Source organism: Actinia tenebrosa, unplaced genomic scaffold, assembly GCF_029948245.1.
Source record: "Actinia tenebrosa isolate PJP-AT-01 unplaced genomic scaffold, QUT_ActTen_1.0 PGA_scaffold11__36_contigs__length_13525064, whole genome shotgun sequence".
Lineage (NCBI taxonomy): Eukaryota > Metazoa > Cnidaria > Anthozoa > Actiniaria > Actiniidae > Actinia > Actinia tenebrosa.
The window spans coordinates 13,251,466-13,270,650 of NW_028292571.1; the positions used below are offsets into that span (position 1 = coordinate 13,251,466).

The 19,185-nt window shown below is 40.1% G+C and overlaps 1 protein-coding gene across 1 annotated transcript in view; it reads left to right on the plus strand.

The window, feature by feature from the left end:
- Positions 1–12,950: 12,950 nt before the first annotated feature.
- LOC116301927 (uncharacterized) overlaps positions 12,951–19,185 on the plus strand; it is a 34,012-nt gene continuing 27,777 nt past the window's right edge. Inside the window, exons 1-5 of the mRNA XM_089027373.1 lie at positions 12,951–13,091; positions 17,242–17,310; positions 17,785–17,875; positions 18,361–18,440; positions 18,914–18,990. Of these exons, the coding sequence (XP_088883499.1) occupies positions 12,978–13,091; positions 17,242–17,310; positions 17,785–17,875; positions 18,361–18,440; positions 18,914–18,990 (431 nt within the window). The 5' untranslated portion in view covers positions 12,951–12,977. The remainder of the gene's footprint in view (positions 13,092–17,241; positions 17,311–17,784; positions 17,876–18,360; positions 18,441–18,913; positions 18,991–19,185) is intronic.

The following is a 19,185-nucleotide window of genomic DNA, read 5'->3' on the forward strand; positions in this document are numbered from 1 at the left end:
ACATCACGAGTATCTATAAAGTGAGAGAAGATTGTGCGATTTTTTGTTTATAATACGCTTAACAAAATTGAGCAACTTAATTGGGACCCTACAGAGTACAATTTGAAGTTGATTGCACTCCTATTGTCCAATCAGAGGTTCGAAACATTAAATATATTCTTAAATGAATATTGAATGGGTAGAACTGTGGTGAAATAATGATAGATGTGTTGATCATCACAGTGAATGAGCGATCTAAGCGAACGCTGTAAAGAAAGACTTGAAAAAATGATTTCAAGCTTCAACGGGAATCGAACCCATGACCTCCGCGACTTTCTTTACAACGTTCGCTTAGATCGCTCATTCACTGTGATGATCAACACATCTATCATACAGTATAGCAGCAGTAAGGGGGGCTCGCGAAGCGCCGGCACGACCAAAAAAAAATACAAAGAAATGTATGGGGTGACGAGGCCCTACAGGGGGTCTTGCGCGATCCGTCGGCAGCCGCGCGATAAGTCCTTACTGCTGCTGTGTTGGGAATCGCAAACGGAGGTTAAAATATTTGTCGGATATACGATGCATTAGTAGAGTGTACAGAATCCCATTTTCCCGGCAACCACTTTCGGCTACCTTTTTTTGTGTCCCAAAAGATGCGTATGCGTGTCCCCAAAAGATGTGTATGCGTGTCCCAAAAGATGTGCGTGTCCCAAAAGATGTGCAGCCGCGTCCCAAAAAGATGTGCATGCGTGTCCCAAAAGACGTGCATGTGCTAAAAAAGTGTCTCAGAATGTTAACGATAAGGTTAAATCTTTGTAAGTATGTGCTAAAAAAGTGTCTCAGAATGTTAACGATAAGGTTAAATCTTTGTAAGTATGTGCTAAAAAAGTGTCTTAGAATGTTAACGATAAGGTTAAATCTTTGTATATGCTAGTAGAGTGTATGGATTGTCCGCGCCTCGACTACCTTTTTTTGTGTTCCCCCAAGAGTGTATGCGTGTTCCCAAAAGAGTGTATGCGTGTTCCAAAAGATGTCTGGTTTGCGACTCTTCCCAAAATAGAAGAGTGTATATTTTGTCCATGTTCCAAAGGGCCCCAAAACAGGGCGCTACCGTCGAAGGGCTATGCGCAATGGTGCCGCTACGTAGCCCGGAATGCGTGCGTTGCCTATTGTCTCCTGTGCTCTGTACAAACCTCCTAGGACGTCCAAAAGGATTTCTATCGTGCGCTGTTTTCCCAACATGTAGCCGGCTATGCCTATGGCTATGTACAAATACATGTCTATATCCTATGGATCCATGGAATACCCCCTATGGATCCATGGAATACCCCCTATGGATCCATGGAATACCCCCTATGGATCCATGGAATACCCCCTATGGATCCACATGCCCAAACCCTGTCTACATATGTATATGGCAACGCCCAAAATACTATCCGAGGAAGAAATCGCAGGATTGTTGGAAGATCGACGAAATGGAGTAGGGCTGCAAAAGGTAGCCAAAAAGTACGGCATAGGCATACCAAAGATACGCAGGATAGAGCGAGAGAATGGTCTGGAGGTAGCAATACCCGAAAAGCCACCTACTACAGACCTGCAGAAACATTTCCTAGAAGTGCAGGATTCCTTTGCTATAGTCTTGGACGATCTCCAAAAAGCTAGAGAAGAACTCCGAGACGCAAAGGAGGAATTGCTAGCCAAAATGGAACCCGAAGAGGATTCCTTCGAAGAAATAGAGGACGAAGTGGAGGAAATATCCACAAAAATAGACTGGCAAATAGCCGGCAATGTGCTATTTGCCGTCTTGGGCATTGCTGCTGTCGTTTGGGCGCGCATGCAACCGCCCAAAGTTGTCTACTACAGACATCCAGCGGAGCCGCAGAGAAATTCTAGGATTCCGGAAATGGAGTAGAAACGTGCACTAGCCGGTCTTTCTTCTTTGCTTTGGTAGTCTTTTCTCTGCCTATTTTGCAATACAAAGGCGCTGGAGATGTCCAGTCTATCTTTTGCTCGTCCAAGAAGTGTCCCCAGACCGGAGTGGTTGCATGCTCTACCGTGCAGCCCTCCAATACGCACTCCGAACATAGCTCGGAAAGGAACAGCATTGTCCTTTCTTTTTTTCTGTATGTGGCTTTGGCGTACTTCCAGCATTGGTATTCGCCCGGCTGCATGCGCAAAGCCTGCGTACATTCTTTGTTCGGTGGCGCCGGCACTTCCAGTAGCTTTCCTGGATTCTGCGGCATTTTGTGGTCTATTTTTCTGGCCAACTCGTGGTATGTGTCCAAGCCTGGTCCTTCCGGTACGAAGACAGTTGCTATGCCATTTTCCACTCTAGCAATATTTCTTCTCCTGGTATGGCAGTGCGTATGTTGCCGTTGGCTTCGAACTTTCCAGCTGCAAATGCCTCCAATAGGGCTTCCGTGGCCCATGCCACAGACGTTTCTCTATTCCTCCGCAATACTACTCGGTGCCCCCTTGCCGACCAGCCAGCATCCAAGTCTCTGGGGATCGCATATCCTAGTATTTTGTAGTCTCCTGCGGGTATTTGGTCCATCCTATGCACTTTGGCTCTAGGCGTCTCTGGACCAAACGAGCTTTCTTTTCCAAAGAACAATCTACGCAGATTGTCTGTTCTTTTGGAAATCCTATCCAATGTTTTCCTGTATTTCTCCAATTCTTTTTCTATTCTTTTTCTGTCCTCTTCCTTCTGCCGCAGGATGTTTTGCTTTTGTTCCGACAGCTCCGCGTGGTATCTCTGCGTGGCTTCTACCCACTCATCGCCTTCCAAATCGTCCCGTATGTCTTCCAATCTTTGTTGTCGTTTTCTTTTGGATAGGAAGGAGATCCTGCGGTCCGTAGGTACTTCCAGTATTCCGAAGAGACTCTTTTCTACTCCTATTCTTTGCGCCTTCTTCGTACGCCATATCCACTCTACGTGTTCCGTCGGAGGCAGCATTGTGGCAATGGCAGGGGCATTTGTATGCACTCGGGTGGGGAATTTGGACTCCGCCAATACCGTAGGCGAGTTTTTTGTGTAGCAGCGCAGCGGAGCTATTTCCACAGGTTCCATACCAAGCACATCTATGCGAAATATGGGGCATTTGCGCAGGCCAAACTCTGCTATGGTCCAAAGTACACATTGTTCCCATTTGTCGTTGCCACGAACTCGCACTCCGGCTATGCGTCTGGTTTCCAAATTACAGTACCAAGCTAGGAAGATTTCTTTTGTCTCTTCGCAGCAAATACACAAACACCTGTCCAAATGTTCGGCAAGTGCCAACCACATGTTTTTGGGTGGCTGTACTACGAATATGTCCTGCAAAGGTTCTAGTGTTTCCACGATAGCATTGGTGTGTTCTTTGGAGAAATCTTTGCCATAGATGGATATTTCCACTCTGGTGCATCCTCTTTTTTGCACGTCTGGGCGTAGGAATGTTCTACGCAAATGGTCGTTGGGACAATCCACGTACTCTGCCAACTTTGCTCCTACTGGGTTTTGCACTTCTCCGGCTTCGAAGTTCGACACTATCTTGTTGTATATTTTGGTTCTCTTTCCGTCTTCCATCCAAGTACAAACATGGTTCCCGACGGCATGCGTATTGTCCAAAATGGTACCTTCGCGCCAACCAACTTCTCCTTGTTCTTTGTAGCCCATTTGCCGCAGTCTGCGCACCAATGCCTTGTGGTCCAAAGTGCCAGAGAAATCCTGTGTGTAGTCCACGGAGTAGATGCCATATCCTTGCCCATACAAAGCCATGGAGAATTTGCGTACGTTTTCCCCGACATCTTCTATTTGCAGCTCCGAAGTGTCTACTTTGGCCACGAAGTATCCAGCAGGATCTGTGTTGTGTATTCCATACCATTTGCCTTTGGCATTGGAGCGCTCTTCTATCTTTGCGATGTTTTCTACGATCTTTCCCTGCTTGCAGGTATGTACGATACTCGTGGGCAGAAACCCACCAAATGCCACTGTTGCTGCCGTAGATATCTGCGCAACTATTGTCTTTGCATTTCTGCAGAGCAGCTTCTTGCCATACAAATTCTCTTCCGCAACGAACCCATACACAAACACATCGTCTACGAACGGCGGCAATCCTTCCAGCGGCTGCAAACTTGTAGGGCCTTCGTTGTTGCGTAGGTAGTCGCATTTGGATATGTCCGGAAGCAGGTTTCCGTCGTGGGCATTGTCCAGCAGCAAATGCGCCAACAGCCTACTCTTCGCACGTATGCCCATCTCTTGCAATGTGGTCGAAATAGTCTTTTGGGAGTCCATCTCTATATATAGAGGGAGAAGCAAATACTACGAACGTGGTCCTCGTTGGACAACCATGCCTCCCTTGCAAAGGGTGCCTTTTGGAACACGCAATGCGCTCTTTTGGAACCTGGATCGACATCTTTTGGAGCGCAAATAGACATCTTTTGGAACACGCAATACACATCTTTGGAACACGCAATGCACTCTTTTGGAACACAAGGTAGTCGAAACATGGTTGTCGAGGCAGTGACAATCCATACACTCTTCTAATGAATAATAATAAATAAAAATAAGAACCCCTTTTAAAGGGCGCTTGCAGAATTCAATAATAATAAATAAAAATAAGAACCCCTTTTGAAGGAGGTTGCGCACTAAGAACAAATAAGGCCTGCCAACAAAAGAAAGGATAGAATAGTGCACGTCTCCGCAAAGGGTGTCGGCGCCCTTTCTACTCCATCTCCGGAATCTTAGAAGGCCTCTGTGGCCGTTCGTAGTAGACAACCTTTTCCACTGGTTGCTGCATGCGCGCCCAAAGCAATGCTCCAATGCCAAAGATGGCAAATACTATATTCCCGGCTATTTGCCAGTCTATCTTCGTGGATATTTCCTCCACTTCGTCCTCTAGGTTTTCCTCGCTGTAGTAGCCATCCTCGTCGCTACCAGGTGGTTGTATCTTGGACGACAGCTCCGCACGAAGCTTTTCTAGATTGTCCACGCGGTCTAGCAATTCTTTTTTTGTGGTTGCAAGTTCGGCCAGCAATTCCTCCTTTGCTTTTCCTAGGTCGTCCAAAACAATGGCAAAGGAATCCTGCACCTCTAGAAAATGCTTCTGCAAATCTGTCGTAGGTGGCGTTTCTGGAATTGCAGGCGTCGCATTGTTCTCCTGTTCTATCCTACGTATTTTGGGAACGCCCACACCATACTTCTTGGCTACCTTTTGTAGCCCCATTCCATTCTTTCGGTCTTCCAAAAGGTCTGCGATCTCCTCTTCGGATAGTATCTTGGGTGTGGCCATATATATCTACAACCACATGTTTTTTGTGTCTAGACACCTATGGATCCATGGACAAACACTATGGATCCATGTGGTAGATACCTGTTTGTCCACAGATATAGCATGTATTTGTACATAGCTACGGGTATAGCTGCATACATGCTGGGAAAACAACGGACAATACAAATACTTTTGGAAATCTTGGAAGGTCTCTACCGAGCGCAAAAGACAATACAAGGAATTCGCCTACCGGGCTACGTAGCGACTTTGGCACAACTACCACGGCGTCGATAGGGGCGGTGGTTTGCAGCCCCTCTTTTGGACAAAAAAAGGTAGTCGAGGCGCGGACAATCCATACACTCTACTAGCAAAGATTTAACCTTATCCTTAACATCCTAAGACACTTTTTGAATAGCATATACTTAACGAAGATTTAACCTTATCGTTAACATTCTAAGACACTTTTTGAATAGCACATGCACGTCTTTTGGAACACGCATGCACATCTTGGGGGACGCGCATACGCATCTTGGGGGACGCGCACATCTTGGGGGACACGCATACGCATCTTTTGGGACGCGAAAAAAGGTAGCCGAAAGTGGTTGCCGGGGAAATGGGATTCTGTACACTCTACTAATTGTCGACATTCTAAGACACTCTTTGGAATAGTTTCCACACATACTTAACAAAGATTTAACCTTATTGTCGACATTCTACGGGGGATATCCGGATCGACACCTTTTGGGACGCGAGAAAAGGTAGTCGAAACATGGTTGTCGAGGCACTGACAATCCATACACTCTTCTATGGGACACGCAATGCACATCTTTCGGGGCACATCTTTTGGGACAGCAATGCACATCTTTCGGGACAGCAATGCACATCTTTTGGGACAGCAATGCACATCTTTTGGAACACAAAAAAAGGTAGCCGAAAGTGGTTGCCGGGAAAATGGGATTCTGTACACTCTACTAATGCATCGTATATCCGACAAATATTTTAACCTCCGTTTGCGATTCCCAACACAGCAGCAGTAAGGACTTATCGCGCGGCTGCCGACGGATCGCGCAAGACCCCCTGTAGGGCCTCGTCACCCCATACATTTCTTTGTATTTTTTTTTGGTCGTGCCGGCGCTTCGCGAGCCCCCCTTACTGCTGCTAGTATTCTTAAATGTTGGCGGCATCGTTGGTTTCAAAAAATGCTACCCACTTATCGGATACCCAACCTTATATAAAAAACTTCGGTGACCAAAGGCCGGATTAGTTATGATATTGGAACACTGATTATGAAATATGAAGTCCTTACTTCCAACACTCGGACGTCTGAGAACACATCATTTTTTCGTGCTGACAAAGAGAAACGTATAGGGTCTCGAGACGAGATTACTCCCAACGCTTTCTATGCACACAACGCTTTTGATTGATATTTGAAATTCTATGAATTTCAAAGTAATTAGTATTGGGATTTAGAAAGATGTTTTTGGTATTGATCTAGCATTTTTCGCTACTCATCTTTGCTGCATCATCGACTGCATCGAGTACATTTCACTTTTAATCGTGCTCCAAGAGCCTGCGTTTTTTATGGCCAGCACCTTTTTCGATGCCGCTGAAAATTAGTAACCCAAGATCTTGTTAAAAGGCTCAATTTTTTGGCATCATTCTTGACTAAGTTAGGATGACGGCTGACACGACCTGCATAAGATTTAGAAAGCTTTAAATAAATGTATGTTCAATGTAAGAAAGAATGAAAGAAAGAAAGAAAGAAAGAAGAAAGAAAGAAAGAAAGAAAGAAAGAAAGAAAGAAAGAAAAAAAGAAAAAAGAAAGAAAGAAAGAAAGAACTAGAAAGAAAGAAAGAAAGAAAAAAGAAAAAAGAAAAAGAAAGAAAGAAAGAACTAGAAAGAGAAAGAAAGAAAGAAAGAAAGAAAGAATGAATGAATGAATGAAAGAATGAAAGAAAGAAAGAAAGAAAGAATAAATGAATGAACGAATGAATGAATAAAAAAAACGGTTCTAGATTTCTTCTTGTTCTTTCCTATTTTATTTTTAGCATTTCTTGCTGATTTGTCTTTGTGGTTACCAGTCGTCACCATCATCATCATCATATCAATAGTTTCTCTCTCGTCGACATTGTTTGCAAAAAACTATACCTGATATGAGAAATTTATTTGCTTGATATTAACTCTCAATGGTCGTTTTTGATTGGCTAAAATTCCCAAACAAATTTTGACCCACTAACCTGAACCCTTAAATAACCTTTTGATCAGCAACGATTGTTTTCTATCTATTACAGTCGTCATCTTTGATACAAATTATTCAATGCAAATCCCAGATAATGAACTACAAACCACAATACATGACTAGAGTGATCGACAGCAAAAATCCCAAAAACTGCGTTTACCAAATATATTCAGCACTTTGTCAACAACTTACACTTTAAACTCACGAACAAGATTATCGTTACTACCCCACAACCTTTATAACTTTTTTTATGATTTCTGAGAATCTTTCATTAAGTATGTTTTAAATTGAGGAATTCCGAATACAGAGGTTAAATTTATGCATTCTTCTTGAAATTCGAGTTGATTAATTTGCATAACATACCTCAAACCACCTGCCAAACGTGAACGTATTCGCAGTGATCGACTCCAAGATCAGCCATCTTTTTTATTCCTCCGCGAAATTATACTCAAAACTTAACATGTCAACATTCTCCGCCTAAGAGTACAAAGCCAGGTAAATAGCATTTCTTAGAAGCGACAAAAAAGGAGTTATTTGTGAGCCTTATCTTTGAGCGAAGTATATATTCTCGCTTCCATAGTTTGACATATGTAAAACCGGTTCACGACCGAACGACATGGTAAAAAACCTTAGAATTCAAAGGAGACTCCTTAAATTGCACCATGGATATCCATGTACGATTGTTTTTCCTTTATAGATAATTTCAAAGGGGTTAAGGAATGGATAAACGTAGCTGGAGCGAAGAAAACACACTTTAGTTCCCGAGTATTTCAAGTTTCTCCCGCTTTTCTTCCCTGATGTAAACACAAAATGTCGTCAGTCTCTGATCACTAGAATTGGGTATAAATTTAGCTCAAATGCAGCCATAATTCTTCCTTCTATAAGTCTAGAGATATATTTCTAATATTTTGATGTATGATAATAAATAGGAGTTATTTCAATATCTCTCTAACCCTGGTATACAATCTCCTGTTCGCTGTTACTAAAACGTATTGTTTTGAATTTTGTTGTAGAATCGTGGAAGCTGAATTCTCTCATCGCAGGAAAATATGTGATCCAAATAAATCTCTCCACAATCTAGTCAAATAACTATTCAATGCCCTTCAAATTTATATTCATCGCTTTTGGATTCTCTTAGAAGATCAGGGTAGAATAATCTTCAGATGAATACTGGAACACCGACTCAGGTAAATAGCTATTAAAAGCACAAAAAACATTTCACAAGTTTATATTTACGTTCGCAGGTGTTGCTATTGTTTTTACGATTATAAGGACGCTTCCTCAAATGTTTTTGATTTTTATTCGCATAAATTTTAGTCAGTGATCTTACTCCTTATAAAATACATAGATTTGAATATCCTGCCAAAGGATTAAACCGCTTCAATTTGCCTGAGGGCTACAAAATTTGTCAAAAAAAAACGTTTGAAATCATAATCTCGATGAAGTTGAAATCGTTATTTTTTTCTGGCTTGAATTTAGTTATCATATGCTTCTTTTTTATCATTTCGTGAAGTCATATTTGTAGCTGATCTCTGCGGTGATCAAACAAGAAGCGTTTTTTTTTTAATCGTCTTCCACGAAAAAGATGCGATAACTTAAAGCTTTGCAAAAGAGCCAAGATATATTACGTCGATATGCTATTATAGTCTAGGTGTATTTCTCGCTGAATTTAAATTGCTTATCATTTCTAAATGTTGAACTAATATATACACGCACTAATGCTATTAGACCTTAAAAATCATAATTGATAATAGTCGTTATTATATATCTATACACTTAAGCAGAGAAAGTCTGCGTTTTTTGTATTTATACATTTATATTATGTCTTTTGTGTTTGTCCATTGTTTTCCACTCGAAAACAACAGATAGATATACTGTATATATATATATATATAACACGCACGCATATGTCTGTTTTTTTGTACTGTGATATAAACACGCAGGGAGCGGTAGAGCACGAGAGAAGCAAACTCTCTTTCTTTTCGAGTGCTCCAAAGCTGCCAAAGTGTTTATATCAAACTACAGCCAGATAATGAGCGCGCGCGTTGTTTCTCAAATATTTTAACTATATATACAACCGCTATTGAAACAATTCATTGCAATTGCAGAGATTCACTATTTTTAATTTACTATTATTATGAATGACCAATAATCATTGCCATTTGTAAAAGAGTGCCATCAATATGGAACGTTAACAAACTCCACTTGTCAAATGTTGGACCAATAATTTAAGAATGCTGTAGTAATCCATTAGGGTTGATGCGGCTTGACACAAAAATGTGTCTGCATTTTGGGTCTTGGCAGGAGGATTTCATTTATTAGCACAAGGGGAGGGGGGAGGGGAGGGGAGGGGAGGGGAGGGGGGGAGGGGAGGGGGGCTGGCAAAATCACATGGAAAGCTTTACAAGTTGATGTGCAACTGTGTACAAAACGCCAAATAAAATATGTCTGTCTATGTCTGTCTGTCTTTACAAACATAACCCAACCCCCCACCCCTTCCATGGTAGAGGCAATAATATAATCCCCCTTTCAGCATCCAGCAATAGTTCTCAACCTCTTCACAATATGTGATTACCCCCCCCCCCCCCCCTAACCATTTTATCAACATAACGTAACCCTCCTACAATTTTACCGACCCCCCCCCTCCCCCAGATGTGTTAATAAATCAAAGCCCCCCTAGAATTTTGTGACAAAATAAAATGGTCGAGTAATTAAATATACTATACTACTTCGTAGCATTGAATAGAGGTTTTGCATCATCATGTGACGGCAGCCATCATGGTTAAATGGCAGGAACAATAAGGTCGTTTTACGTAAAGAATTCAATTCCAGAAAGCAAATGGTTTTCGATCATCGTTCTGCCATCTAACCACAGGCAGCCCAAGATGTATTATGGGCGTTGGCATGTAATGGTGCAAAACCTCTACACGTAGATTTATACCTTTCTTTTTCGTGATCTCCCTCAAGAAAAAATAGGTTTGTCATCACCGCCGGACAAACTGACTACGGGCGAATGTTTTTAGGTCGAAAAAAATACATTACTCTTAAAGCTCGATTTTAAGCAAGTCAGATTCCATTAGGTCTTTAATGGTGGAGACGAAATGTTTAGTATTACAGGTTCGCGTCATCATGTTAATCGTATTTTAATGCATCTTTCATAAACATGCGAACTCTGTGTTTGGTTTTTCACTACCACCAGTCAAAATACGAAAGATACCGACTGATTAGATTGATTGACGGCAGCGAAAAGTCAAATTTCTGCGCGCAACTCGCAAACACCGAGTTCGCATTTTTATGAACATTGCAGTAAAGTCACCGGCAAATATAATGTACTTCCAAATAAGCAATAGACCTATTGCATGTGACATCAAAGCAGTTCAATATTGGAGGACGAAACAAAATAGTTCCAATCTCCTGAGAATTGGAAACCTATCGTTATGCCCTCCAAATTGAACTGCATTCCAACGTTCTGTAAGGGGTCAACATAGATCGATAGAAGAGTCTGTAGACAAGATGTAAAGCGGTATTTTTTAAACTTAAAAAACTATCACATCAGGGGCGGCGGAAGCGGGGGGGCCTGAGGGGGCACTGGCCCCCCCCACTAGATTTTTTTGGGGGGCCTGGCCCCCCCAGAATATAATGCCTCACACAAAAAAAAAACGCATAAGATTTGGTTATGATTACCATTATTTATTATTTTGATATTACATAATTTTCTGTATCTAAAAAAGATACGATATATCTAGCGACGACTTGCATCATTTTTGTGTCTCTCAGCACAATTGCAAGTGGTTTAATGCGCGCAAAATGTTACTGATTGAAATATCACACATACACGTTTGTAATCAAGCTAAACAGGGAGGGGGGGTCATTTCAAGGTACCGTGAAATATTGGAGTGCCCCCCCCCCCAAATTTTTCAACTTCCGCCGCCCCTGCACATAAGAATTAAATCTCCTTTTTCAGTTAATCAAAGTCCAGGATTGATGGAAAATGAAGTTGATTTTTGCCGTATTGGATGGGAAAGTTCCGGCTGATCTGAAATAGTGACGTAGAAATGACGTCACTTCAAACACTGAGGTGTCTTGAAACCTGTGAAAAATTGACTAGCGAAAAATTAAAGCCTTTCCACCATTGTAATAGAAATGTAAAACTCATTAGTTATTGTGTTACTGTTGTCAACCTCTTATTAGTAAGGTATTTTTTATTTGGTGGCCAGAAAATCAATAATTCAAAGGCGAAAAGCGACACCTCAGTTTTCATATTTTCTTGATTCTGATTGGCTTACAGTTTTTCTCAGATCAGTTGGTTTTGGCGAGAGATGGTGCATTAGGCAGCGTCAATCATCCCGTATTAGTTTTGTCTAAAACTGCCATCGATTATGTCGAGAAATAATCGTGACCTTTAAATGTTATTGCGTGATTTTGCTTCCGTTTGCAATTTAACATGGCGCCTAAAAAACATGACATAATTAGGACAACTGATTATATAAATTATATTATCGTATATGACGAAGCTAATAAATTAAAAAATTAAGTTAAATATAGCCATTAATGGACAACTTCGACGATACGGGGGCCATCTTGAATCACAAGGCATTATGGGTCGTCCAGGAGGCAAATATGCAAAGCTTTGTTACATTTACAGTTCACAACAAGACAGTTTGACAAAAGATGAATTAAAATATGTGAACGGTTCTAAAGCAGAGGAAATTTCTCAAATATCGTGGGGTGGTCATCATTTCAACATCTTTGTTTCAATAGGCCTCTTCGGCTCTGACGTAATGTTTTCCCATTTCAGACCACATGTCATTCCCTAGAGTATCATTTCTTTGTTTAAGGTTTGCGCTCGGTTGCACATGAGAAGACACTTGAATATGGATACAACTCAAACAAGGAATATTATTCTCAAGGGAATGACACGTGGTCTGAAATGGGAAACATTAGCCCAAGCCGAAGAGGTCTATTGTTTACCGCTTATCATATTAGTTTTGCCTAACATTGCTACAAAATATGGCAATTAGTCGTGTGAGCTACTGTACATGTAATGTGTGTGGCACATTAGCTTGAAGAGGCCGCCTGAGGTTTGAAATATAAGCCGCAAATATCTCTTATCCTAGTTTTAGTGTTTCTTTGTTTCACAATATCTTTTTAAAGACATATGTATCCGCCAGACAATCCAAAAGCACGAGGCGATAAAACTCCATCCGGTCAGTCTTGGTCTTGCTTGGATTTAATTTCCAATCAATCAGTCGAGTAATTTTTTATAGCATTACTTTATCTTTGCTAACAAGAAGCCCTTCATCTGTTCGTTCAACTCGAACACGTGCCCAACAAATCAACCACTAATTAACCAATCAGTGACAGATGACCGACCACCGGAAAAACAACAAAAAATGGTCCAATCAGAGTTAAGATGAGTGTTACGTCATAGCGACAGCTTGATGCACTGTCTTTTTGTTAAGATTTAGATTTGTTCTGCTTAATTTGGAGTGTTTGTTCTGAAAAGCGATATGTCGGGCTTTTTCGTAAAAGAACTTTCAATTCAAAAGTCTAGTTCTGTCAAGAAACGATCTACTCGAAAATGCTACGAGTTTGTGATCGGAAAAAGGCCTTCACGACGAGGAGTGAGTATTTTTACGCTTTAGTTTTCTCGTTATACAAGGGGTTTTCATTGTTTATGGACCTGAATCCAAATACAGGATTGTCAAGCTGAACCTATGTAAACACGAGTGTAAATCTCCACTTAAAGAAAGAAAAAATCACTTAAATATATTCAATTATTTTAAAAGTAATTTTCGACTTTTTCTCTATCAGGGTTGAGTTTTTTGTTCATTTAAAATCGTTTGTCTGAGGAATTACGAGAAAAAGACGGAGAAACTGAATATTGATAATATTTAAAGTGTGACAATACAGACTGAACGAGTAATAGTAATTCAAACAAATGTTTACAGACAAAATAGCCCACGGATAGATATATAGATTAGCTTTCGTTCAATTGTTTTAAACAAAATCACGGAGAACATATTATCGAAATTATAGTCCCAAACAAGTGGAAAATATAACCATGTATTTGAAGAATTTAAAACAATTGAAGGGTTTATTAAGGAAAGTTAACGTAAAAAATAAAAAGTTTAAAAGCAGTTATCAGATTTTGGGAAATGAATTATTTGAATATACCATTGAAATCGCCAAAATAAAACCATGTATTCAGTTGAAGGATTTAAAACAAAAAAAAGGGTTCATTATTAAGAAAAGTTAACGATGAAAATGTTAAAAGCAGTTATGGGAAACGATTTATTTGAATGTGTTTTGAATATAATGATTGAAATCGCCAGAAAAGAATTGCAAGCTTTTTTCGAGGGAGTCAAATTTATCCCAGACTCAAACCGAATCACCAAAGCAACATTGGTCTTAAAAGTAAACAACCTTTAATTTAGCTACCGTTAATATTTTTCCATATTGTCGAAGAATATATACTATTAGTATAGGAAATCTCACGATCTCGAGTACAATTCGGAATTTATAGGTACGAATGATGTTTGGAAAATTTCCCAAATTAATTGGACAAGCCTCTAGGCGAGTTCAATTTGAGAACTTTCAAAACATCACGAGTATCTATTAAAATTCCTAATTATATGAGAAGATTGTGCGATTTTTTCAGTTATAATAAAAACAAAATTGAGCAACTTAATTGGGACTCTAAAGCCCCGTTTACACTAGCGATTTTTGCAGCGACTCTTGCTGCGATTTGTTTGCGATTTTGTCCATAATAAATAATGGTAAAGAATTTACTTGTAAAGTTTTTTTCAGGATACCAAGATTTTCCTAGACGAATGTCTCTTTTGAAGGATGAGACAAAAGATTTCATATTTCCGAAAATTGCCACAAGAATCGCAGCAAAAATCGCCGCAAAAATCGCCAGTGTAAAAAGGTCTTAAAGAGTACAATTTGGAATTTGATCTTCTCTTGTCTAATCAGAATCGAGTAATTTTGTTGAGTGTATTGAAAACAAAAAATACTAAGGTCGTATATTTAAATGATGGAGGAAAAAATGAACTAAGTTTTATTTCCTGGGTATTCTTAAACTCCATTCGCTTAAATTTTTTGGCATTTTTAATTTCCTTGTATTCCCTAATCTTCTTAAAACAATGTTTAAAAAATATGAATAATAGAAATCGAAATTACCCTCCTCCGCAGGCATCTCCTTGGCTCTTTTTTTGCTCCTTGGGCTTCCTGTCGCGAAAAGCCTCCTCTCTCGTTCCTAGTTCTTCTCTGCCATAAAATTCAACACAGGGATCCCAACAGAGAACATAGATCCTCAAAAGAGAATATATGGGGTAGCCTGCAGAGGAGGCTAAATAGAAAAGCTTTATTTTATTATTATTAACTTATTATTATCTTTGAGTGCATGGAAGCATAAAGTATCGGCCGAAAAGCTTACTTTACCTAAAGAGACTTTGCACCATCACGTGATGGCAGCAATGACAGGAGGCAGGAACAATAGACCCGTTTCGAATTCCAAATTACCGCTGTGTTTCTTGATTACAGACTCATTTGCACAGGGTTAGCCTCGAGTTTGTGCAGAATATTCACGTGTTCCAGTCAAGGTCCGTCGAGTTTCAAAGTGTTTGTAATGTTGAAGTTGTGCATTCTTTACTTGACCGTTGGTATTTGTGAGTATTTAAACACTGATACGAGGCTAACCCTGTGCAAATGAGTCTGTAATCAAGGAAAACAGCGGTAATTTGGAATTCGAAACTGGTCTATTGAATCTGGTCTAATCCGATTTACATGAGAATGAATTCAGTTTCCCAGGGGAGAACGACTCTATTGTTATGCCTACTGTCATGGCTGCCATCACGTGATGAAGCAAAACCTCTATAGACCTTTCTCGAGTTCCAAAATACTCTTGTTTCTTGATTACAGACTCATTTACTAAGGCTTAGCCTCGAATCATTGTCTACATATTCACAAATACCAACATAAAGTAAAAAATGCACAACTTCAAAATTACAAATGCTTCGAAATCCCACGGAACTTCACTGGAACACTTGAATATTTGCACAAAGTCGAGGGTAACTCTGAGCAACAAAGAACTCGAAACTGGAGTATTTTTTCTTATGACGTTTTTCATTGTAAAGCTTCTTATTAAATTTTCTTTTACCTAATTTGCATGCATTTAAAATTTCCATGTTTAACAGCCGCGCTACTCTACAATATAACGCTTAACAATTTTTCTCTCACAATGGTCTATTTGAGCTACAACTTTTTCGCCAAATGCATCTCGCAAAAAAGGTCCCGCGAAAAACCTTCCTCCAAACATTTCCTGCAATGCACTAGCGTGTTTAACATCTTCGTAGCTAACTTACTTTTTTCCTTAAAATCTCCCACCTGAGCTCATTAATATCTTTAAATTTTCCCGCGCAAGAATGTCAACCAATGCAAATGCATCTCGATTTTTTCCCGCCCAAACTTTTCCCGCCCAAAAGTTTCCCGCCAATGCACCCGCGTGCTTCTCACGTGTTCCTATTGCCCCAGGGTAGTCGTCGAGCCATGGACAGGAACGAAGATGCAGCTGTTGCGGTATCTCTCTCTTTTTCCTTTATCTTTTGTTTGTTTGTGTTTTAGTTGATCCAGTCGTGAAATCATCGCTAATGTTAACCTCACCTTTCCTTCACGTCCTTACTTAACCACGTTAACGTTAACAATACTAACACACGTAATAGGCCCTTTGCACCTGTCGGTCACCTGACCATATCCCCCTAAAAACGAACAGTTATATCAAAACGAAAACCAAAGTAGTGAAGTAAAGTTTCAGTTCATTACAGTGTGACAAAGGAGTATTATCAAGGGCTGATCTTTTGTCACTCAATTCACTCGCTTCGACGCTGTCTGCCTTATTCATACATTCGTGTGCACATCACATCACAGCATGTGTTTCTACTGCAAAAGACATTTTTAAAATATTTTTTCCCACGTCTTTGGTCCATTCTTAGCCCATTTATAGTACTTTTACGGTGTCAATCCACTCATATTCGCTGTCAATCACCATTCTTGGGGTGCATGTTACGTCATAGCCGCCATGTTGGTTGACGATAACAAAGCATTACTCATTAGCTTCTCTCGTTAGATCAACCAACATGGCGGCCGTTTCATTGGTATCCCCTTATTCTTGGGGTGCATGTTATGTTATAGCCGCCATCTTGGTTGACGATAACAAAGCATTACTCATTAGCTTCTCTCGTTAGATCAACCAACATGGCGGCCGTTTCATTGGTATCCCCTTATTCTTGGGGTGCATGTTATGTCATAGCCGCCATGTTGGTTGACGATAACAAAGCATTCCGCATTACCTTCTCTTGTTAGATCAACCAAGATGGCGGTTGTTTGATTGGTATCTTCCTAATCTTGGGGTGCATGTTACGTCATAGCAGCCATGTTGGTTGATGATATCAAAGCATTCCCCATTAAGCTTCTCTTTGTTGGCTCAAACAACATGGCGGCTGTTTTATTGTTATTTATATCTCAGGGGAATTTTCGGTCACGTGGTTGCACTCCAAGAATTAATCAAAAGGATTACGTCAAATTACACCTCGATTCATTGCTAGTCTATTCACCGACACTTCTTGGGCTACAATTCACTCCAAATTATTTATAACTTACAGAGGAAAAAATAAATAAATGTAACTATTTCAAAAAGTTTGATTTTTAAAACAAGAGGTTCACAAATCGTAGTACTTAAGGTCTTACTGCGCATGTACTGTGTCTTTACAGATCGGTGATGGGGAGAAGCTGATAAACGTCGTCCTTCTCAATGGTGAGAGACTCAACGTCAGGGTCCCGGTAGGTATAGGTTGCTCTTTAATAATAGCTCTTTTTTAATGGCTTGTAGAATCCTGGAGGTTGTTTTGATCTCTTGTTTTCTGGTTTGATGTCGTGAAAATAGTCAAATACAATAGTTTGAGGACTTATTTTGATATGTTTTGACTCAGCATCCGCTAGTTGCCCCCCAGTCAACTGCTTGTTTGCCCCCAATCAACTCCAAAAAGTCACGTGATTGATAGCAAGCAATTCATCATTCATGTCATAAATACCTTCCAATGGACCAAATCATACTCTAGGGAATAACACGTGGTCTGAAATGGGTAAACAGTGGATTAGGTCTGCTTCTGGGCTGCTACATCAGGAACAAAGAATAGCTAACCCACAGATTGCATAGAGTCCCCCCAAAAAAAAAACAAACGAGCGAAACGACCAAAATATTTATTTTGTTATGTTATATATTTTTCCATTTTACTAAAACAGTCTTCTTTTCAGTCGAGTTCGACGGGGCAAGACCTGTACAACACCATCACCGATCATCTTGGACTTACGGAAACCATCTTCTTTGGGCTTATGATTATCAAAGGTAGGAGCAGCCTCAAGAAACAAAAAATATCCAAAGGACACTTGTTTTTACTCAAATTAACGTTCTTTTAGTAGTCTCGGTCGGTGTGCCCGCACAGTAATTATTTTTGTGCAGACTTTTTTTTTATAAACCTCTCCCAAAAATGGCTTCCAGTCGAGGTTGGACGTGATGAAATAATACGACAGTAAATGCGTGAAGACATCAAGCCAACAAATTCCAAGTTGAACCTGGACTCGTGGAAACCATTGTTTCCTGGTCACTGAAGTGAATTGAACACATCAAGTCTAACCTCAACTTGAAACCCGATTGTTTCCTGGTCACTGAAGTGAATGCAGGAAAGGTCATTTGCTGCAAGCAGAAATGTGCGCCTTCCTATTCTTTTGTTTTGAAAGCCCCAGTGACTGTGCGAGCCAAGCTAATGTGAATTTAAACCATATACCCACGATTGTCTTGATTAACAAGATTTTTATCATCTTTATTCATAGATGGCGAACATGAGTTTCTTGATCTCAACGACAAGTTATCCAAGCTAGCAAAATATGCGCCACACTTGTGGAAGGACGATGTATGTCTTTATTTGTTTTATCAAACATAATTGGACCACATTTAGTGGTACGATAAGGTTGCAAATATGTTGGAGAACTATTGGCTATTTTTCACACCATCAGTCATCAATCATTTGCATGCACCTATTTCAAAGAATGTTGTTATCGCCAAGGCGATAGGCAATATTAGGCGATGGGCTAAAAGCGATAGGAAATAGGTCATTCCAAGATCCAACAATAACTGGAATGACTTGTGTTTTTGCTTCCTATATTCGCCAAGAACATGGACCTTAGTGTTGAGACTGATTCATTGTTGTTGGTAGTCGACGAAGCCATAGTTTGGTCTTGCAATGACCTATCGCCTTTGCGATGACAACGTTTTTTGAAATAGGCGTATCATTTCATTGTCCATTCTCGTTCCAAAAGCCTTCTCAGCTTTCTAACGAAAAATCAAACCTCTGGTAATACACACACTATTGTTTTTGTATTCCAGGTATCATGCAATTCGTCATTGGTCTTCACGATATTCTTTCGAGTCAAGTACTACGTTGAAAACATCTGCCTTTTACAGTAAGAAACAGTAGTTCAACAGTAGTAACTTCAATAGGAAACAATCTAATACCCCATTCACACCTAAACGTGTTTAGTTAAACTGTGTTTTCATTAGGAAAAAAAAATTGAGAAACTAGAAACCTACAATATAATGAAACTTTCTAAAATATTATCAGAGCAAGACAAAGGATAGTTTACATGCATTATTTCACC